Source organism: Cetorhinus maximus, chromosome 21, assembly GCF_964194155.1.
Source record: "Cetorhinus maximus chromosome 21, sCetMax3.hap1.1, whole genome shotgun sequence".
NCBI classification, from domain to species: domain Eukaryota; kingdom Metazoa; phylum Chordata; class Chondrichthyes; order Lamniformes; family Cetorhinidae; genus Cetorhinus; species Cetorhinus maximus.
Genome location: NC_135899.1, coordinates 43715236 through 43738293, shown reverse-complemented (window position 1 = coordinate 43738293; position 23058 = coordinate 43715236). Strand labels below are relative to the sequence as shown.

The 23058-nt window shown below is 45.8% G+C and overlaps 1 protein-coding gene across 1 annotated transcript in view; it reads left to right on the top strand.

Annotated features, from left to right (window-relative positions):
* The first annotated feature begins 2856 nt into the window (after window positions 1–2856).
* The window catches only part of LOC144695860 (stromal membrane-associated protein 2-like), a 49334-nt gene continuing 29132 nt past the window's right edge, over window positions 2857–23058 (top strand). Inside the window, exon 1 of the mRNA XM_078566897.1 lies at window positions 2857–3001. Within this exon, the coding sequence (XP_078423023.1) occupies window positions 2884–3001 (118 nt within the window). The 5' untranslated portion in view covers window positions 2857–2883. The remainder of the gene's footprint in view (window positions 3002–23058) is intronic.

Genomic DNA, 23058 nt, shown 5'->3' with positions numbered 1-23058 from the left:
GAGATGGAGTGGAGGGTGGTGGGGTTGGCAGTAAGGGCAGGGTGGCTCTGTGCCCCGCACCGCCGCCCCCATGCTGGATCACTTGATCATGCACTGAGTACCTTTGGACGGGGTCCATACCCATCCGATTAAATACCTCGCCAACTCACCGCAGTGGGGTTGGCATCAAACATCACCCATAAAATATAATTTGTGATTTTAGTAAGAGTGGAGCCGAAATCTGATTGGATGGATTGAAACGTGGAGTTTGGGGAAAGAAGGGAATGGATTTGGGAACAAACTGGAGGGGTTTGGAGCAGGAAAAGGGGCAAGGAGGTTAGGGTGGGGTTTAAGATCAAGGTGGGGATTGAAGTGGGGATGAGTGTCAGGGTGGGGGTTAGGGACAAGGTGGGGGTTAGGGACAGGGTGGGGGGTTAGGGTGGGATTTGGGGGTTGGAATGGGGTCAGGGTGGGATTTGGGTTCAGGGTGTGGGTGGTGGTTGGGATGAGGGTCAGGGTGGGATTTGGGTTCAGGGTATGGATGGGGTTGGAATGGGGTCAGGGTGGGATTTAGGGTCAGGGTGTGGGTGGTGGTTGGGATGAGGGTCAGGGTGGGATTTGCGTTCAGGGTATGGGTGGGGGTTGGGATGGGGATCAGGGTGGGATTTGGGTTCAAGGTGTGGGTGGGGGCTGGGATGGGTGTCAGGTTAGGATTTGGGGTCAGGGTGTGGGTGGGGGTTGAGATGCGGGTCAGGATAGGATTTGGGGTCAGGTATGAGTGGGAGTTGGGATTGGGGTCAGGATAGGATTTGGAGTCAGGGTGTGGGTGGAGGTTGGGATGAGGGTCAGGGTGGGATTTGGGATGGGGTCAGGGTGGGATTTGGGATGGGGTCAGGGTGGGATTTGGGATGGGGTCAGGGTGGGATTTGGGTGTTGGGATGGGGGTCAGGGTGGGGTTTGGGATGGGGGTCAAGGTGAGGTTTGGGATAGGGTCAGGGTGGGATTTGGGATGGGGTCAGGGTGGGATTTGGATGTTGGGATGGGGGACAGGATGGGATTTGGGATGGGGTTAGGATGGGATTTGGGATGGGTCGGGGTGGGATTTGAGTGTTGGAATGTGGTCAGGGTGGGATTTGGGGGTTGGGATGGGGGTGTGGGTGGGGGTTGAGTTGGGGGTCGAGGTGGGATTTGGGTGTTGGGTGGGGGTCAGGGTGGGATTTGGGATTGGGTCAGGGTGACATTTGGGTGTTGGGATGGGGGTCAGGGTGGGATTTGGGATTGGGTCAGGGTGAGATTTGGGTGTTGGGATGGGGGTCAGGGTGGGATTTGGGATGGGTCAGGGTGGGATTTGAGTGTTGGAATGTGGTCAGGGTGGGATTTGGGGGTTGGGATGGGGGTGTGGGTGGGGGTTGGGTTGGGGGTCGAGGTGGGATTTGGGTGTTGGGATGGGGGTCAGGGTGGGATTTGGGATTGGGTCAGGGTGAGATTTGGGTGTTGGGATGGGGGTCAGGGTGGGATTTGGGATGGGGTTAGGATGGGATTTGGGATGGGTCAGGGTGGGATTTGAGTGTTGGGTTGGGGGTCAGGGTGGGATTTGGGGGTTGTGATGGGCGTTGGGTTGGGGGGGTCAAGGTGGGATTTGGGTGTTGGGATGGGGCTCAGGGCGAGATTTGGGTGTTGGGATGGGGTCAGGGCAGGATTTGGGTGTTGGAATGGGGTCAGGGTGGGATTTGGGTGTTGGGATGGGGTCAGGGTGGGATTTGGGTGTTCGGATGGGGCTCAGGGTGGGGTTTGGGTGTTGGGATGGGGGTGTGGGTGGGGGTCAGGGTGGGGTTTGGGTGTTGGGATGGGGTCAGGTGGGGTTTGGGTGTTGGGATGGGGTCAGGGTGGGATTTGGGTGTTGGGATGGGGTTTAGGGTGGGATTTGGGTGTTGGGATGGGGGTTAGGGTGGGGGTTGGGTTGGGGGTCAGGGTGGAATTTGGGTGTTGGGATGGGGGTGTGGGTTGGGGGTCAGGGTGGGATTTGGGTGTTGGGATGGGGGTTAGGGTGGGATTTGGGATGGGTCAGGATGGGATTTGGGTGTTGGGATGTGGTCACTGTGGGATTTGGGGGTTGGGTTGGGAGTCAGGATGGGATTTGGGTGTTGGGATGGGGCTCAGGGTGGGATTTGGGTGTTGGGATGGGGTCAGGGTGTGATTTGGGTGTTGGGATGGGGTCAGGGTGGGATTTGGGTGTTGGGATGGGGCTCAGGGTGGGATTTGGGTGTTGGGATGGGGTCAGGGTGCGGTTTGGGTGTTGGGATGGGGTCAGGGTGGGATTTGGGTGTTGGGATGGGGTCAGGGTGGGATTTGGGTGTTGGGATGGGGCTCAGGGTGGGATTTGGGTGTTGGGATGGGGTCAGGGTGCGGTTTGGGTGTTGGGATGGGGTCAGGGTGGGATTTGGGTGTTGGGATGGGGTCAGGGTGGGATTTGGGTGTTGGGATGGGGTCAGGGTGGGATTTGGGTGTTGGGATGGGGGTCAGGGTGGGATTTGGGTGTTGGGATGGGGTCAGGGTGGGATTTGGGTGTTGGGATGGGGTCAGGGTGGGATTTGGGTGTTGGGATGGGGTCAGGGTGGGATTTGGGTGTTGGGATGGGGTCAGGGTGGGATTTGGGTGTTGGGATGGGGTCAGGGTGGGATTTGGTTGTTGGGATGGGGTCAGGGTGCGGTTTGGTGTCAGATTGTGGGTTGAGATGGGGGTGTGGGTTGGTGTTGGGATGGGGTCAGGGTGAGGGTCCAGCTCTGTCCCCAGGGTCACTTACCCATTTCCTCTCACTGACCCCGCCCCCGGAAGTGTACTTTCCGGAAGTACTCCCTCTTTGCTAGAGGTACTTTCCCTGTTTCCGGTGCCGTTTTCACCCTAATGAAGATGGCGACCCGGGCGGAACGGGAGCGATACCAGCGGCAGAACGAGCGGCACCAGGAGCTGCTCCGGGAGATGCTGCAGGACAACAAGGAGTGTGCGGACTGCGGCAGCCGAGGTAGCGGGGCCGGGGGATCCGGGGGAAGCCGGGCTGTGATGCCTCCCTTTGCTGAACGGCACCGGATCACCAACTGGTGTCAGGGCATCCGGCAGAGACGGTGCCTCCAGCTGGGAGAGAGTGGCAGAGACACTGGGCACTCCTGGTGTCAGTCTGGATATGGACAGGGGGATTGGGCACTCCTGGTGTCAGTCTGGATATGGACAGGGGGACTGGGCACTCCTGGTGTCAGTCTGGATATGGACAGGGGGACTGGGCACTCCTGGTGTCAGTCTGGATATGGACAGGGGGACTGGGCACTCCTGGTGTCAGTCTGGATATGGACAGGGGGACTGGGCACTCCTGGTGTTAGTCTGGGTGATGAGCAGGAGCTGAGAGTACTGCCCCAGCCCTTGTTAAATATCGAGCCTTTTCCCGTCTAGGGAACAATCCTGGAATCTGCCTTCAATGAGCTGTCAGTGTAACCCAGTCTGTGTGTATTATCCCAGTGTGTGTACATGAGATAAACATGAGTTTGATCTGCCCTGAGTTATGGAGCAGTCAGCATTTGCCTTTTTCACTGTTTTGCTGCTGTTCAGGTCGGCTGGTGTTTCATTGCTGGGACATTTTTGTTTTTTTGTACTTGCTTTGAGGATGAAGTAGCTGAGTAATCTGACTGCCCTGTCCTGATTGCTGTCCGTGTCTCAGGCTGCCAGTCTGGTTTGAGTCACCAATGTAAATTTGTTCCGTACGTCAGTAAATAGAGCTTGGGTGGATTTGTAGTGTTTAGCAAGTGGAGTAGAGTTTTATTTCATTTACTTGCTTTTTAAACAAAAAATCCAATTTTTTTGTCTTCCCTTTCCCTACATTATGGTGTTTCTCCTAAATACTTCATTTGTAGAACTGGAGTGAGAGTATCAGGTGGGCTGTTTGATTGTAGCATGCATTGCAGCCAAGGTTGATGTTGGCTTCGCTGGACATTGCACACTGGCAGTTTCAGGAGCCACTGAATTTCCAGCAGGATCCATGCCCCATACTGGAATGATCTTGTTTGGAAGACCTACTTTAACACAGGGTATTCAACCATGTAGCCATTCAGGCGCATGTTTAAATATGAGGTTGGGATTGACAGTAGAGGATTTGTGAATATAAGAAGCCAAAGATTATCTATAATAAACAATGTTCCAGGGCTTGTTTCATCTATTGTATTAAGTTAGTTGTTGGGCCGTTTTGTACAGTCTGCACACAGTCATCTAAAAACTGCACTACATAACAACAGGATGAGACATCGCAATAGTGAGGTTTTTTTGTCTGTTTCTTGGAAGTGGGCAGTGATGCTTCGTCACTGCTCTGCTGCCAGGAAAGATTTCAGGAGCTCAGTCGGTGAGATTGCGCAAGTGTTTGAGGCCAGGCTGCAAGCAACCAGGCTCAATTTAAAGTCATGATTCGAGTGAACGAACAATGGGGAGAGCAATGTCTGTCAGCTTCACTGAACCCCCAAGGCCAGATTGATAAAAGCAGTAGATTTGATTCTGCAACTTCAGTTCTGTGGAGCATTGTAATTTGTGGTTTCACTTAACAAACTGGAATAGTAAAGATTTCCTGCATTCCTTCAGGCTGTGCTCTTTAACCTTTCTTAACAAGCAGCACATTGCTGTGTGTCTCTCACTTCCTTTTTCTGTTTCCCTTCTGAATAGATTAAGTGTGGAATCATTTTCTTTGCTGTTTTTCAAAAAAATAACAATGGTTTCAGGATTTAGCAGTGCTTTCCTGTGGGATGTTCTATTCCACTCTCAGGATGTGAGCATTGGCCAGCATTTGTTGCTCATCCCTAATTGCCCTTGAGAAGGTGAAGTCCATGTGCTGTTAAGGAAGGAGTTCCAGGATTTTGACCCAGCGACTGTGAAGGAATGACAATACCGTTCCAAGTCAGCATGCTGAGTGGCTCGGAGGGAAACTTGCAGGTGGTGTGTTCCCATGTGTCTGCTGCCCTTGCCTTCTAGATGGCAGAGGTCGCGAGTTTGGAACGTGATGTGGAATATTATTCTGATTAGTACATTCTCTACCCCTCCATTTTGTGTGCATAACACAGTGAATGCTGAAGACTAACTTCAGTAGATTGGGAATGGGATTGTTTTCCCTTAACATACATTCGAATTAGGAGCAGGAGCAGGCCATTCGGCCCTTCGAGCCTGCTCTGCCATTCGATAAGATCATAGTTGATTTGATTGTGGCTTCAACTCCACTTTCCCTCCCATCCCCATACCCTTTGACTCCTTTGTCAATCAAGAATCTATCTAACCCAGCCTTAAAAATAGTCAATGATCTGGCCTCCATCGCTGTCTGGGGAAGAGTGTTCCACAGACTTACCACCCTCTGAGAGAAAAAAATTCTTCTCGTCCCTTCAAAGTGTTTCCGGATCTCATACACTTTTAATCTGAATTAACAGCCTGTTCCATACTGAATACAAACCACTGCAACCTCATGCTGGAACTTCCCACATGTTCCAGTAGGTCAGCGCATTGCCTAGTATAGACCAGCCAGAAAAGGTCACTGGTTGCATTCCCTGGGCTGAATTAATCGATTTCAGCTGTGGCCCTGGCTGGAGAGAGGAGCAGATACCCCGGTTTCTAATTATTGCCTGGGAATCGACTGGGTGAAGGAAGTGTGGACATTGAGGGAGGAGTGATCCAACTTGCTGTTATGTCACCCTGGGTTAAATAGCCTTTAATGGTCACAGCCTAGACTTACACATAAAGAATCCCAATTTGATTGAGATACCAGAGGGCTACCTAGGCCTGTGGAAATGCACTGTAAGGTGCATTGAGAGCAGATTAGAGAGGAGAAAATGGAATGAAAAACTGGGCGAGGAATGGAAGGAAAGCTCTTAGCGTGTTTGACAATAGAGACTGGCAGGGGAATGGAGTGATGCCAAGCTCAGAATTATTTTTCATGCATTCAAACTGAAATTCAAGAGCAGTACCTTTACTGTAGAGAGTAAACAATGATCATTATTAATGTGTTGATGGATACAGGCAGCAACTAACTAGAAAGAATGAGGGTCTCATATCAAGTGCATCAGTATGTTCTCAAATGGACCTTTTTTGAGGTTATTCATTTTTTAAAAGATGCATTTATCGTTGAAGGGATAAGTGTGTACATGGGTGTATGCATCAAATCTGAAATGAGAATGAAGCTACACTTGTATAGAACCTTTCACATTCTTAGTGTACTTCAAAGTGTTTCAGAATGAAAAAGTATAGTCACTGTTGTAATGTAAGAAACACAGCAGCCAACTTGCACACAGCAAACTCCCACAATGTGAAAATATCCTGATGATCTGTTTTAGTGATGTTGTTTGAGGGATAAATATTGGCCAGAAGATAGATGGATGTAAAAGACCCCATTGCACTGAGAGGGTAGATGGGGCCTTGGTTTAACCTCTCATCTGGACCACATTATGTCTCTAATTACTCATATACTGTATCCCAAAATGTTAAATCCAATCTGTATTTGAATGAATCAACACTGTTATTTTCACCATCTCCCTCGGAAGCCTATCCTGCTGATTGACCCTTCAATCACTGAAATAATCCTTTACGTACAAGCCTAGGCAGTGAGAGTTGACAGGCTGTTTAACCATGACCTCACATCAGTCTAGTCAGTCCTCCCTCAATTCTTCCTTTTGTAGCAGAACACTCAATCAACTTGTGCACAGCAAGACTCCACAAACAGTGATGTGATAATTAACAATTTTTTTATGTGATTTTGATTGAGAGATAAGTGTTGTCTCAGGACACGGGCAAACTTGCCTGCTGTTCTGCGAATAGTATTGTGAAATCTTTTATGTCCACGTGAGAGGGAAGGTTGGTGTCATGATTTAATGCCTAATCAATAGATAGCACCTCTGACAGTGCAGCATTCCCTCAGTACTGCACTAGGGTGTCAGTGGAAGTTAAGGACATGAGGCAAGGAAGTTGATAAAGGCCATTGAGCTGGTTACAAGAAGTGTTTCTTCAGTAAAATGAAGAGCTCTCTGAGGAACTTTGAATCCTTTTCTATAATTGGATTAAAAGCTGCATTTTATTATGCTGCAGTGTGAATAATTCTGAGTGACAATTTTTATAGGGAGGGATGGCTTCCCACTCAGATTGCTGTATAATAAATTCACACCACGTAGCAACACCATGCTGGTTCCAGGAAGCCACATTACGGTTCTGGTTAATATCACTCTGCTGTCAGTGCAGCAGTCACCTGTCCTCTGACCCTGCCCTCGGTAATAAAGCAACCTCTGGACTTTTTGGCAAATGGCGAACACTGAGAGCCTCAGTTAAAGGCTGTAACTTAGCCTCTGGTTTCAGGTGACCACAGACGTGGTTTGGTGACACCCAAGCTTTTGTACTCTACATCCCGTAATTCACTCCTTTGGAGTATGTTTTCCATCTATCATTGAACGCAAGTGTGGGGATTAGAGGTAGATGGACTGTGATCATGCTCAACGAGAGCGAAAATTGCAAGAAGGTATTTTTCTTCTTCCTCTCATTGCTTGGTGATGTGGGTTCTGTTTTTAGTATCTGAAGCTGCCTAGATAATGTAGACTATGACCAGCTGTTATACCCTGTCCAGGACAGCCCCATTACCTAAGGAAGGATATACTTGTCACAGAGGGAGTGCAACGGAGGCTCACCAGACTAATCCCTGGGATGGCGGGATTGTCCTATGATGAGAGACTGAGGAAACTGGGCCTGTATTCTCCAGAGTTTCAAAGAGAGGTGACCTCATTGAAACTTACAAAATTTTTACAGGGCTCGATGGGGTACATGTGGACAGGCTGTTTCTCCCGGCTTGTTAGTCTACAACCAGGGGCACAGTCTCAGAATAAGGGGCAGGCCATTTAAGACTCAGATGAGAAGGAATTTCTTCACTCAGACGGTATTTATGTGGTTGATCCAGTTCAGCTTCTGGCCAATGATAAACCCCAGGATGTTGATAGTGGGGGATTCAGCGATGCTGACACCACTGAAAATCAAGGGGAAATGATTAGATTCTCCCTTGTTGGAGATGGTCATTGTCTAGCACTTGTGTGGCTCGAATGTTACTTGCTACTTATCAGTTCAAGCTTGAATGTTGTCCAAATCTTGCTGCGTATGGACACAGATTACTTCCGTATCTGAGGTGTCGTGAATGTCGCTGAAAATTGTGCAATCATCAGTGAGCATCCGCAACTCTGACCTTATGATGGAAAGAAGGTCATTGATGAAGCAGCTATAGATGGTTGGGCCTAGGACACTACTCTGAGGAACTCCTGCAGCGATGTCCTGGATCTAAGATGATTAGCCTCCAACAACCACAGCTATCTTCCTTTGTGCTAGGTATTTCCACTGACTTCAAGGGTAGTCATTCTCTTGAGTTCAGCTCTTTTGTCAATGTTTAGACCAAGGCTGTAATGAAGTCAGGAGCCAAGTGACCCTGGCGGAACCCAAACTAAGCGTCAATGAGCGGGTTATTTCTGAGTAAGTACGGCCTGATAGGACTGTCAGCAACATCTTCCATCATTCTGTTGATGATCAAGAGTAAGCTGATGGGGTGGTAATTGGCCAGGTTGGATTTGTCCTGTTTTTTGTGTACAGGGCATACTGTACATTGCCGGGTAGATGCCATTGTTGTAGCTGTACTGGAACAGCTTGGCTGGGGGCAGGCTAGTTCTGGAGCATTAGTCTTCAGTACTACTGCTAGAATGTTGTCAGCCTCATAACCTTTGCAGTGTCCAGTGCCTTTAGATGTGTTTTTTATTCGTTCATGGGATGTGGGTTAGGCCAGCATTTATTACCCATCCCTAAGTGCCTTTGTTCAGAGGGCATTTAAGAGCTAACCACATTGCTGTGGGTCTGGAGTTACATGTAGGCCAGACCAGGTACAGACGGCAGATTTCCTTCCCTAAAGGACATTAGTGAACCAGATGGGTTCTTATGACAATGGTTTCATGGTCATCATTAGACTTTTAATTCCAGATTTTTATTGAATTTAAATTCCACCATCTGCCGTGGCGGGATTTGAACCTGGGTCCCCAGAGCATTACGCTGGGTCTCTGGATTATTAGTCCAGTGACAAAGCACCACATTGCCTTCCTTGCCCATGTTTGACCTGATGCCATGAGAGTTCATGGGCCCGAAGTTGATGTTGAGGACACCTAGGACAACTCCCTCCCGACTGTATACCATTGTGCCACCATCTCTGCTGGGTCTGTCCTACCAGTGGGACAGGACAGACCCAGGGATGGTGATGGTGGTGTCTGAGACATAGTCTGTAAGATATGATTCCGTGAGGTTGACTATGTCAAGCTGTTGTTTGACTCATCTGTGAGTGCTCTCCCAATTTTTGCACTAGCCCCCAGATTTTAGTAAGGAGGATTTTGCAGGGTTGACGGGGCTGAGTTTGCTGTTGTCGTTTGCAGTGATTTGCAAGGTGGAGCTGTATACACATCAAGTCTGAAAAATTCTCTGTTGAAAAATATGTTGAATAGGTATGACTGGCATGGTCGATGCCAGCTGGTCCGTCCGGTTTCATTCCTTTTGGGCTTTTTAGCGGTTTGATACAACTGAGTGGCATTTCAGAGGGCAGTTAAGAGTCATTGCTGTGGGTCTGGAGTCACATGTAGGCCAGATTAGGACAATTTCTATTGAATTCAATATTGAATTCCACCAATTGATTTGAACCCGGGTCCCCACATTATTACCAGTCCAGTGACAATTCCACTCCTCCCCTGAGATTTCACTCCCTAAAGTGACAATGGTGAACCAGATGGGTTTTTACGCCAATCAATGATAGTTTCATAGTCACCATTACTGAGATTAGCTTTTAATTCCAGATTTATTAATTGATTGAATTTCAATTCCACCAGCTGCCTTGGTGGAATTGGAACCCATATCCGCAGGATGTTTCTGTGCTGTATAACTCTATGACATAAACGAAGGCCTCTGGATTGCCAGCCTAGTGGCTTTACCATTACGCCACCAATTTGATTTAGTCCATAAGGCTAAGATTTGATCAGTTCTGCACAAACTCAGAAAAGCACCACCCAGCATGGCTTTACAGAACAAACTGTGATCTTGTTTTGCTGTGGCCTTGCTTAAGAACCTAGTTATTGCCTGGGTAAAGTAATGGTACATGTAAATTTATTCAACATGTAGTAACGGCTTTTTAAATCTATTTCTTTTTTACAGAGAATTTTTCAGACTTGATGTGTAAACAGCTTTACCCTGCAAATCAAATTAGTGGGCTGTGATTGAGAGGAACTTGAAATACATGAAGAATATTAAAAGATGAGGCTTCAGCCTGCAGTGGTTTTTGAATACAGATAAGATTTCATACAGGCTAGAAATGTTAACTCTGTTTCTCTCTCTACAGATGTTGCCAGACCTGCTGAGTTTTTCAGCATTTTCTGTTTTTATTTAAGAGGTTGTCCAACCTGGTGCTGTAAGGATTTAATTTCTCCTGCTTTTTCCTTACAGGTTTCCCTCTTATCTTCTTTCCTTACCCCCATTCCCCTTAAAAGTGGCGACTTTTGCCCAGAGATCCTTCCATACTCTATGGCCCCTCACCATTATCTCACCCAGGTGAAATGTGGGTCAGTGGTGAGGGTCAGCTGTTCAACCCTGCTGACTTTTGTCTTGTTTTCCCACTTACCCGCAAGTAACAACAGGCAGGAAGCTACTGTTCCCAGGATCATTAATTCGGCAAATTTTGCTTTTGAGCACCAATTGGTTCTGAATATTTTGCCGGTGTTTTTGCGGTTAGAATTTCGCATAGTTTCTCCACTTTTCCACAAAATACATAAATCAGTGGCCTTGGTGGCAACGATGTGATTTCTTCCTCACCTTCCTGAGAATGCTAATGGTATCCCTGCTGATGTTGAGTGAGATTAACTTGCTGGGGTCCATCCTGGCCTCTATGGCTGATTATTACATATCTCATGATAAGTACCACTGAAGGTCTGATGCCCCATTTGTGACTTAAGGTTAAGGACTTGATTGAAATGACGAGTTTGGTACATTCAGGCTTCCTTTTTACAGTTTCCTGTTTATCAGTCATAGACCCTGGAAGTGGTTTCTATAAACTCTTTTATGCTTTGCAGTTAGTAGAAACTGCACAATGGTCCCATTTTTGCAGGAAAATGAGATTGTTTTGATATTGCCAGTTCTTTAAGAGCAAAATAAATCCACTGGATCCTGCCCTCAGATTATCAATTGTCCACCATTGCCCAATGGATAGCACTCTCACCTAATTCCGATGGTTGTTCCCTTCAGAGACTTGAGCACAAAATCTTGGCTGACACTCCAGTGCAGTACTGAAGGAGTGCTGTACAGTTGGAGCTGGGGTCCATTAAGTGAGATGTTAAACTGAGGCCCTGTCTGCCATCTCAGCTGGATGTGAAATATCTCATCACACTCTTCAAAGAAGAGTGGGAGATTCTCCCCAGTATCCTGGGTCAGCATTTAACCTGCAGGCATCATTACTGTAATGTTATCTGGTCATTGTCCTATTGCTGTTTGTGGGAGCTTGCTCCATTCAAATTGGCTGCTGCATTTTCTACATGACAACAATGACTACACTTTGAAGCTGTCCAGCACTTGGGACATTCTGGTGTTGTGAAAGGTGCTATATAATAAAAGTCTATTTTTCTCTCAGAAAGCCTGTTGTGAAGTTGAGGGAAAGTGTTGCCAGTGCTACATCCCCAACACTAGATGTATAAATTGGCCGCATGTTCCAACATGTCTAGCGGTGTGCTGAAACATGATGCAAAAAGCAATTGCAATGATTTCACTGAACGTTATTCTGGCTGACTGTTGGCACTGGACCATCAGTTGGGATCTTTTCAAGAAGTCCAATCAATGGATTTACAAGTGTAATCTCCAGAGACCCTTGTGGTTTTAGCTGAAGGTGTTGCAATCGACCACATATTGAAAGCATCCAATTTTTTTTGCCTCCTGCGGAATCCTCTTTTGTAAATTATGACGATGAGCCAGAGATACTAGAGAATGCAGTTCAGCCTGTCAGGAGTGGATAGACACTGGCTGTACACATCAGCAGCAAATATCACCCAGTACATTGTGGCCACTTCTCTGGCTCACTTCCTCTGACTCAGAAACTATCCGGATATTTTCCAGTCACCTATCCAGTATTGACATGGACAAACTGTAATTCCAGTATCATTACACCCAAAGCCATTTTTCCTAATACCTTCCAGCACCCTCAGGGGCCCCACCCCACCACCCCAGGCCGTGTGCTAACAACTTCCGACTGACCCAACTCCATTATTGACCTCAGCTTTCTACCTGATTCTGCATTGTCCTTCCTGCTGTATCTGTCTCCCCACCCCCCAATCTCTGCAGCAGTGTCCATGACTACCCCATCTCTTTTCTCCTGCTGCAAGCCCCGCTATCCATCTCTTTGCCATCTCCAGAATCAATTCCTCTCCATTTATTACATGTGTAGATTAATCTTGAATATTTTGCCTGTGCCCCCTCTCTCACCAACCCCACACTTTCATTGCTCCACCCTTGCCAGATTCCACTGGCTCTTGTTCAGGTCTTCAAGGACTCCACCTTCTTCATCTGAGCCTTTCTCTTTGACTGTAAGCTCCAGCTTGCACTCTGATCTCTGCACAGCCCACTTATTCAGTCACTCTCCTTATTCACTTGGTCACCTTCCCATTGCTACCACCCTCCCTTCTTTTCAAACTCTTAAATCTCCAGCTGCATTTAAAATTTTCTTCACCCTACCCCTTTCTACTTCACCATCTCTAGTTCAGCACTGTGAATGCTCTGAGATACATGTCTACACAAAGGACACTGTAAAATCCAAGTTCCCCCAACACTATTGCACTAAGTCCTGTGTGAGCTTGTTTATATGATGGGTAAACTATTTTGCTTTGTGTTCTCTTTAATCTTCTTTGTGAAAACTTTTCTTATGCACTACCAAGCAGCACTATGCAATGATTGTGCAGGTCTTGCAAACTTGCACAATCATTGCACAGTGCTGCTTGGTAATGCGTAAGAAAAGTTTTCACAAAGAAGATTAAAGAGAACGTAAAGCAAAGTAGTTTACCCATCATATAAACAAGCTCACACAGGCTGAAGCTGGAGGTGAGTTCCTGAATAGCTCAGTTGTGAGGATTTTGGTATTCTTGGTTTATTTGAGCATGTTTCTGTTGCTGTATAAGAAACTCTTCCCACCTCACTGAAGCTTGAATGTTTAGTGAAGGACAACGTGATACTGAATCATGTGATATCCTTCAAACTATTGACATTATTCCATGGAAAAGTTAATCCATTGTTGAAATGTTGCGTTAGCAATCCCTGGTTTGGGGGGGCGATTAAGAGACAGAGAGGTGTATAACCTGTACAGACCAACAACGATGGAAGCACATCACATTTTTATTTTCAATGGGCCCAGAAGGTTTTGGTTCCTTTGTAACAGAATTGCACTTACTGGAGTGAAGACATCCTATAACATAAAGAGATATAGGTACTTCAGAATACCGTAAATTTCAAAACATCATAACTCGTACCAAGCCCTGGGTTCACTCATCACCCCTGTGCTCACTAAATTACATTGGCTCCCAGTTAAGCAATGCCTCTGTTTTAAAATTCTCATCCTCGTGTTCAAATCCCCCCATGGCCTTGCTCCTCCCTTTCTCTGCACCCTCCTCCAGACTCTGAGGGTTCTGATTTCCTCCAAATCTGCCTTGTGCATCCCTCACTCCCACCACTCCGCCATTGGCAGCCACCCAGGTCCAATAGGCCCTGGAAGTTTCCCCCTAAACTTCTCTGTCTTGCTGTAAGACTCTACTTAAAACCTTTCTCTTTGACCAAGCTCTGGATCACCTACACAAAAACAGAATTACCTGGAAAAACTCAGCAGGTCTGGCAGCATCGGTGGAGAAGAAAAGAGTTGACGTTTCAAGTCCACATGACCCTTCAACAGAACTGTTAGGAGAGGGGTGAAATATAAGCTGGTTTAATGTGGGGGGCGGGGGGAGAGAGGTTGAGGGTGGGGTGGTTGTAGGGACAAGCAAGCAGTGATAGGAGCAGATAATCAAAAGATGTCACAGACAAAAGGATCAAAGAGGTGTTGAAGGTGGTGATATTATCTAAGAAAAGTGCTAATTAAGAATGGATGGCAGGACACTCAAGGTACAGCTCTAGTGGGGGTGGGGTGGAAAGACTGACAAGGTATTAGTTGTAGATTTAAAAATAATGGAAATAGGTGGGAAAAGAAAAATCTATATAAATTATTGAAAAAAACAAAAGGGAGGGGGAAGAAATAGGGTGGGGATGGGGGGAGGGAGTTTAAGATCTAAAGTTGTTGAAATCAGTATTCAGCCCGGAAGGCTGTAAAGTGTCTAGTCGGAAGATGAGGTGCTGTTCCTCCAGTTTGCGTTGGGCTTCACTGGAACAATGCAGCAAGCCAAGGACAGACATGTGGGCAAGAGAACAGGGTGGAGTGTTAAAATGGCAAGCGACAGGGAGGTTTGGGTTTGACTTAATGTTGTTCAGTGAGCTATCTGTGTTTATCGATCAATTGGCCATGTACTTTGTGTTCGGTGGTTAGTGTAGGTAGCTGCTGTACTTTCCCTTTGATGTTTATATCTGTACTCATTTAGAATTCTAGTGGTGTGTTCTTCTCCCACTTAAAAATAAGAATGTGAGGAACTAAAAGCCTGCTATTCTCTAGCTGGGTCCTTCTGTTGGAGCTTTGCTGGTAATGGAATAACTATATCTAGTTCAGGTCCTGGGCTGGGCCAGGTTAACGGCTTTTAACCAAGGAAGCAACATATATGTTACTACTAGAGTCTATGTCCTGGGGTCAGGACAGAGCAAGATCAGCCAAGATTCACACTCCAGTGAGCCCTCTGAAAATGCTGCATGTTGTGCTTCAGTGGGTAAAGATTTAGGTTGGCTGTTTTCAGCCCATGTAGGTGTTTGTGTGGAGAATGACCTCTGTATCATGGTACATTTGTGAACCAAAGACCTTCAGGAACCAGTACCATCCAGAGAGAAGGTGCCAGAATTGCACATAGGCAGGACTTGGTCTCCCATTAATTTCTCACCATTCAGAATGGTCAGAGAAAAGGTTATCAGCTGCACAGTTGGAGAAGTAGAACATGGAATTTGTGGAGATTATTAAGGTTGACTCCTTTCCTTGTTCATTGACATGATGGAGGTTTCTCAGCTTCCAAGAACGTGTGACCAGAAGTAGGTTATTCGGCCCCTCTAGCTTAGTCCGCCATTCTGTTATCTAGATTATGACTGATCTGCACTTCAATTCCATTTACCCGCCTTCGCTGCATGTTCCTGATGCTCTTACCCAACAAGCAATTGAAGCTGGAAGAAAAGAGCATTCACATAACAGCACTGATTTAACAAATAATGCAAACATTCATCTGAAATGTATTTCTGCTGCCTCTGTTACAGCTGTGTTGGCAGATTCAAAGGGTTAAGAATTTTTATTCAATTTGCCTGTCTCCCATCCTCAAGGTGCTGCTTCCTTCCTGGATACAGTTCCTTACTGCCACCTGCCTCCCAAAGCCTTGCCCAAGTGGCCACCCTTCACATGAGGACAGCATCAGACTGGGCTCTGATGGTGCCATGGTTGAATAGGCTGACAGTGCGCTGCCTTCAGGTCTAATATTTTGCTGCCATTTTCTTCAGAAATAATTCTTTGTTTCATAACAGTCTTGTGAAGCGCCTAGGGGTGTTTTATTACATTAAAGGTGCTATATAAGTTATTGTTGCAACAAAACCTATTAAAAAAAAAATACCTGATCAGGAATGTGGGCTGTTCTCACGTATCTTATCTGTGTGAGTTGTGAGTTGACACTTGGTTCCCTAGCTGACACACTGCTCTTCCTGTGATGTGCAGATATTATCTCCTTCTGCATTCTGAGCTGTTGTAGATATGTTGTGTTCTTGTGATTTTACTGTTGTCCTGTGTGATTTCCTGTAGCTGTTTCCTCACAGTAAGATAGCATGCCCTTCCTTATTAAACTGTGGTATATGAAATGCTAGCACAGGCTGAGGCCAAAGTTGACACATGGTTTGACTTCGCACTGCACAGCTTGCAAAACAGGTTAAAAATATAAACAGAGCAGGAGCATAAGCATTTCATAATCTTTCTGCATTCATCATTGAGGGAGAGCTCTAAAAAACCAAGCGATAAAGAAATGTGTGAAAGCATAGGTTATTAGTGTTTTTTCTTATCCTTCAGTTTAGTCCAGTGGTACTGAGGTTATGAAAATACAGCAGTAAACTCTGCAAACCTAAATCTAGGGCATGTGCCTCCCCTTTCCCCGCACCCACACCAACACTAGTTCTATACTGAGTGACTGAACTTACTGCTTTGTAATTCTGATCCTTTCATTCTAGAAGGGGAGCAGAATGAACTAGCTGACAGGTTTGACATTTGGAATCAAGACCATGTCAGGCCACAGTGCGTTCGTACATTGAGGTATTGTAACCAAAGATGAAGTAGAACATGAGGCATACTATTTTATAATTTGGTAACTGGTGGCCTTTGAGGGTTCCGTAATGATGTACAAAAATTAGCTTTAATACATTTGTCTTATGCAGACATCCTAGGAGAAGCAGCGAAGACTAATGGAACCTCTGCTTTAATATCAATGCAAAGAACAAAAGCTTACTGTTCAGCTAATATTTTGAAATAAAAGTTGAACAGTGGTTTTGGTGAAACTGATGAGATGGGTGATGTTGAGGATGAGCAAGTTACACTTTGGAAGTTGGCATCTTTTAGATGAGACATTAAACTGACGTTCCATCTGCCCCCTCAGATGGCAGTCTATGCACTATTTTGAAGAGTAGGGGAGTCGTCCCTGGAATCCAGCTCAATTCCCTCAACCAGCAACACTAAAAAAGAGATTGTTTGGGATCTTGCTGTGCAATAATTGACTACTATATTTCCTCACATTACAACCACGACTGCGCTTCAAACATACTTTGTTGACTGCAAAGTGGTTTCTGAGGTCATGAAAGGCTATATATAGTCGAGCACTGATACCAATTCATCCGTGAAATCGTGACACCATGGGCTGGTGGGAAAAAGGTTTCTGGTCTGCATGCTCTCTCACCCACTCCACCCTGAGTATGTGATCTAGTTTGCCTGGATTCTGCTCTGCTCCCTGTCTGTGTTCCAGTTCCACTGCATTTCAGCGAGGCCTAACCTGAGTACTGGGGCTCCAGTGGCTCCATTCCTTGCAGTGTTTTAAAAGCTCAGCGGTTCTGTATAACTCTTTGCTTTGGATCCCTATGCAATGCTCCTTGGCTCTCTACTCTTAATCCCAGGTTAGTGTTCTCATGCATGGCCATTCTCAGTGTAAACTCCCCATCTTAGTCCTAGTGAGGCACTAACACATCCAGGCTCAGGCCTGCACTGAAAGGCAAGCTCTTGAGCCATACTGTCTCCTTACACAGCCCCACTCTCCCTCCCCAAGATTAGAGTCCCCTTTTCACTCTATTCCTAAATCCCTCTCTGCCTTAGATTTCCCTGCAGCCCAATCACTGGCCATGTTCTTCTCTTATCCACATCTGTTATAACAGCTCCTGGTCAGGCTCTTCCCCTCTGACCCAAGGAGCCTAGTACCTATATCCAACATGGCTGCCATTTTGCTATATAACTCATGACTTTAAAAAAAAAGTGTAAAGATACAAATTGAATCATATGTGGAAACCACGTGTGATAGTCTTTGAAAAACAAAATTCTGTGGATACTAGAAATCTGAAATAAAAACAAAGTGCTGGAAATACTGAGCAGGCCAGGCAATATCTGTGGAGGGAGGAACTAAACCAATGCTTTATATTGATGGTCTTTCATCAGAACTGATCAGCTTTCTGTTTTTATGTGATAGTTGTTAATCGGATCCACACCGGTTGGTAAAGTCAAAACTAAGACACAAAGCCTTTCCTTCCTGAGAGAGTTTATTGACTTTGTTTAGTATCAACACCCCTCACCTCCACCCAGTGTCCCAGCTATCCCCTAGTTACGTGTTCAAATACCCGTCACCTGTTTCCCTTAACGTAATTGACAATAGTCATGTCATGGATGAAAACCACATGTTTGACAGCCATGCAGACTCCATGCACAACAGAAGAGAGACCAGTCAGGTGAGGAGAGACTTGCGTAAAGAGAAAGAGTTGCTTTTATATAGTGCCTTTTACATCCTTGGAGCTTCCCAAAGCACTTCACAGCCAATTCAATACTCTTTAAATGTGCTAACTGGTGCTGTGTAGCAAAGTGACAGAGTTACATCATTAAAGTGAGAACGAGAACTGGAAGAATCCAAATGGGAAGCAAGCAGGGAGAGAGATACATAGGAACATAAGAAATAGGAGCAGGAGTAGACCATTTGGCCTGTCGAGCCTGCTCTGCCATTCAAACAGATCATGGCTGATCATCAACCTCTACGCCATTTTTCTCTACTATCCCCATATCCTTTGATGTCATTAGTATCCAGAAATCTATCAGTCTCTGTCTTGTACATGTCCAATGATTGAGCTTCCACACTCCTCTGGGGTAGAGATTCACCACCGTCTGAGTGAAGGAATCCCACTTCATCTCAGTCTTAAATGGCCTGCGCCTTATTCTGAGACTCTGTCCCCTGGTTCTAGACTCACCAGCCAGGGGAAACATCCTATCTACAGTATTTTAAAAGTTATCTCAGCGATGTCACAGGACGTTGAGCAGTTATTTGAGAGTAATGGAAAATCCTTTTGTGTTGTGAGTGAGATTGTGTTGTCTTATGTTTCTTTCTAATGAGAGTAATGACTGTAAGTGAGACGGTGAATCTTTTCTGAACTGGGATTGAGCACTTGTTGCCTGATTAGACCTCTTACTGGACCCGAGTGAGTGTGCCTTCTGGCAGCTTGATAGCTCTCACATTTTACACCTCGCTCCAAACCCACTGCAATCTGGTTGCAAAAAATCTGCAGTTAGTTTGCAGTCATTGGGTGGGGTAAGAATTGGCGGTGTGACTTTGATGAACTTGGGATTTTGGCAGCGTCCCTAATTATCTTTGAGAAGGTGGTGGTGAGCTGTCATCTTGAACCGCTGCAGTCCTTGTGGTATAGGTACACCCAAAGTGCTGTTAGGGAGGGAGTTCCAGGATTTTGACCCAGCGACAGTGAAGGAACAGCAATACATTTCCTGGTCAGGATGGTGTTTGCCTTGGAGTGGAACTTGCAGGTGGGTGATAGAGGTCACGGCTTTAGAAGGTGCTGCCAAAGCAGCCTTGGCAAGTTGCTGCAGTGCATCTTGTAGATAGTACACACTGCTGCTCTAGTGTACTGATGATGGAGGAAGTGAATGTTAAATTTGTTGGAAGGGATGCCAATCAAGCGGGTTACTTTGTCCTGGATTGTGTCCAGTTTCTTGAGTGTTGTGGGAGCTGCACTCATCTGGGCAAGTGGGGAGTATTCCATCGCACTCCTGACTTGTGCCTTGTAGATGGTCAGGAGGTGCGAGTTACTTGAAACTTTATCCGAGGTATTGTGCGTACCACTCGGACACAAGTATTGAATACAGAATTGGTGCTTTAAAGTATAGTCAAGATGTGAGTCTGAAGATCCCAGAGGACAAGATTTCCTCCTTTCCAAAAGGGGCTGAGTTTCTATATTCTAATTGGCTGCTGACTAGTTTAAGAAAGACAGAGATGCATATATATAATGTCCCTCAGACATCCCAAAACGCTTTACAATCTTCACTGCAGTTGAAGTGTGGCCACTGCTATAACAAAGAAAATAGCCACAGCAAGTTCCCAAAAAAGCAATGTGATAATGTCCAGGCAATCTGTCTTAGTGATGTTGGTTGAAGGCTTTCACTTCGGTTCTGAAGAAGATTCATATTCAACTCAAAACGTTAACTCTATCTCTACAGTTGCTGCCAGAACTGTTGAGTATTTCCAACACCTTGTTTTTATATGCATAACCTAAATTAATTTATACTCTTTAAATGCTGCGCATTGTAGAAGAAAGGCAAAAAACTGCAGGTGCCAAAAAGCTGAAACAAAATGCTGGAAATATTCAGATCAGGCAGCTTCTGTGGAGAGAGAAACCATTTAAGGTCAGTGACCTTTCTTCAGAATATTGTAGGCTCCTTTGTAAGAATATTTACTTCAGTTGCTCCACTTACAGGGAGGTGGATTAGCACCATGGAGATGTGTGATACTTGGTTTAGCAGTTTTCTGGAAGTTCAGTTTATGGGGTTGTGGTGTAAATTCGTTGATCGCAGATTTTGTTTTGGTGTGTTTGAAAATTGGCCTGTCACTAATTGTAGCCACTGGGTTTTCAATCATTGATTCGGTGTAGTTATGCAAATCATTGACTTTTTCAAGCCTTGCAGGAGGAAGCCATTTAAACTGAAACCAAAATTGAGGAAGTGAAAGTTTTTTGAGGTGGCAGTATTTATTAGGGGAGCACCAGAACACCTCGGCCCAGAACAAAGAAGAAATGACGAAGTGAATTGCAAAGTGCAACACTGAGCTTGAGTTTTGCAGGATTGTAGGAGGGATGAAGGACTGAGGGACTTTGAAAGTTCTTGCAAAGAATTAATTAAAAAGCAGGAGACTGAGGGTGTATGACACTGCAGTTGTGACATTGGTGTGAAGTGGTTTAATTTTGCACGGATCCTACTGGAATCAGATGTCGGAGACTAATTGACATCAGAGTGGAGTGAGACTCCCTGGGTAGGCAGTATCTCTGCTCACTCTGAAGGCACCTCCTGCCCTTCCTCAGACCTAGCACCTTCCGCCCTTCCTGGTCTGTACTTTATTCCTTGTCTTGGCTTTCTCAACCTGTTCCTCTCAAACAGAATACAATAGGTTTCAGAATGTGTTTCTGAAGGAGAAGCCTGTGAATGTCCCAAAGAGTACAGTGCTGTTAGTCTGTCCTGACCCCTGAGACAACATTATAGAGGATTCATGACTGGCCTATGTTAAAGGGATGAAGATCTGACTCCATTGAGGGCAAAACCCTCTGTTGCTGTTTAACCCCAAGTGTCCTTTCAGATCACCATTGTTGAGTTGAGGATCCAAATGTTCTCTCAGTACATCATCCAAAGCAAAGTACTCTTCCTGACTCCACCTGACAATAACTGATTGCTCTTGGACAGTTATCAGCCAGCGAGGTCAAGCTAACTAAGCTGCCTGCTTTGTAGGGTCATGACAATCTCTCTATCTGTATCTCAGAATCACCATCCTGGGAATGTGCCTTTCACGATTAGTTCAGGTTCTCATTTTCATCAGGTTCCTATATTCGTGCTGCATCTGATGTTTGCTGTAATTTTGTGCGGTACTTATCAGGATCTCCCTCATACATAGATTGTGAGTCACCTCTGGTAAAACCAATTATCACCTACCTTGGTACAGATTCAGCATGAGTCAGGCAGTATATTTGTGGAAGTGCCTTGTCCTCTATTTGCCCCTGCTGTTCAGAGCATTAAGTTGAATACCACTAAGTGTACTTTTTATTTTGATTTCTGGTCTGTATGGCAGATCTCAACCAGGGCATTAGGTTAGATGTTACAGTTGGCATCAGCACCCTGGGCTAAAAGAAAATTAGGTAGTACTATACCCCCCCTTATCCCCACCCCCCCCCAAAAATGTTATACAGTGACAGACCTGCGCCCACCAGTATTGTACTCCAGTGTGAGATAATAACAGACCCGTCTCCACCAGTACTGTACCCCAGTGTTATACAGTGACAGACCTCTCCCCACCAGTACTGTACCCCAGTGTTATACAGTGACAGACCTCTCCCCACCAGTACTGTACCCCAGTGTTATACAGTGACAGACCTCTCCCCACCAGTACTGTACCTCTGTGCTATATAGTGACAGACCTCTCCCCACCAGTACTGTACCCCTGTACTATATAGTGACAGACCTCTCCCCACCAGTACTGTACCCCTGTGTTTTACAGTGACAGCCCTGTGCCCACCAGTACTGCACCCCTGTGTCATACAGGACAGACCTCTCCCCACCAGTAGTGTACCCCTGTGTTATATAGTGACAGATCTCTCCCCACCAGTACTGTATCCCAGTATTATACAGTATTTGTAGGTGCAGGTCTGTCACTGTATAATACTGGGGTACAGTACTGGTGGGGATAGGTCTCTTACTGTAAAACAGTGGGGTACAGTACTGATGGGTACAGGTCTGTCACTTGTCTGACACTAAGGGGATACAATACTGGTGGGTACAGGTGTCTCACTGTGTAACATTGGGGAGGGAGTATAGTACTACCTAATTTTCTTTTAGCCCAGGATTCTGATGCTATTTGTAATGTCTAACCCAATGTTCAGGCTGAGATCTGCCACACAGACTAGAATTCAAAATATAGCCCTGACTAGTACACTTGTGACATTTCATTATGTTAAAGGCACTATGTAATTATAATTTTTTGTTGTCTGTGAGAAATGTTCCTATTTCTCAGTCACAATCCACGCCCAAAGAAAACTAATGGATGCATAGCAGTGCAGAGACAATGAGCAGAAGCTTACTGCTTTAGTGGAGCATCAGGATCATTTTTATTTCAGCAACTCAAATGCGGGTCTTCCAGTTGCTCTTTCTGGAAGGCAACCAATTAACAGCCGCCTCCAGGTTCTGACCAATTAGGGGGATGGGTGGGATGACGGCCATATTGTATGAGGAATGATTTCTATTTAAAGAGGCCACGGCATGTTGCAGAGAAACTCACCAACAGCTGGATTTTTTGAGGCTTCAGCAACCACAGGAATGGAGAGGAGATGCGTGAAAGCTTCTCCCTGGAAGTTGTGGGAATAGTTGCTGATGAGTGCCATTGTGCACATATGTACCAATTTCAAATTAATCTAAGTGAATGGAGTGACTCTGTGCTTGCACACACATGCATGGATGTGTAGTTGTGATTGTGCGCATGTGTGTTGTGCACACACTGGCCATTGTTGGTGCTGCCTGCTTTAGCTTGGTCTGCCACATGACTTTGTTTGAGGGATGCTGTGAGGACAAAACACAGGTTCATCTTTTCAGCA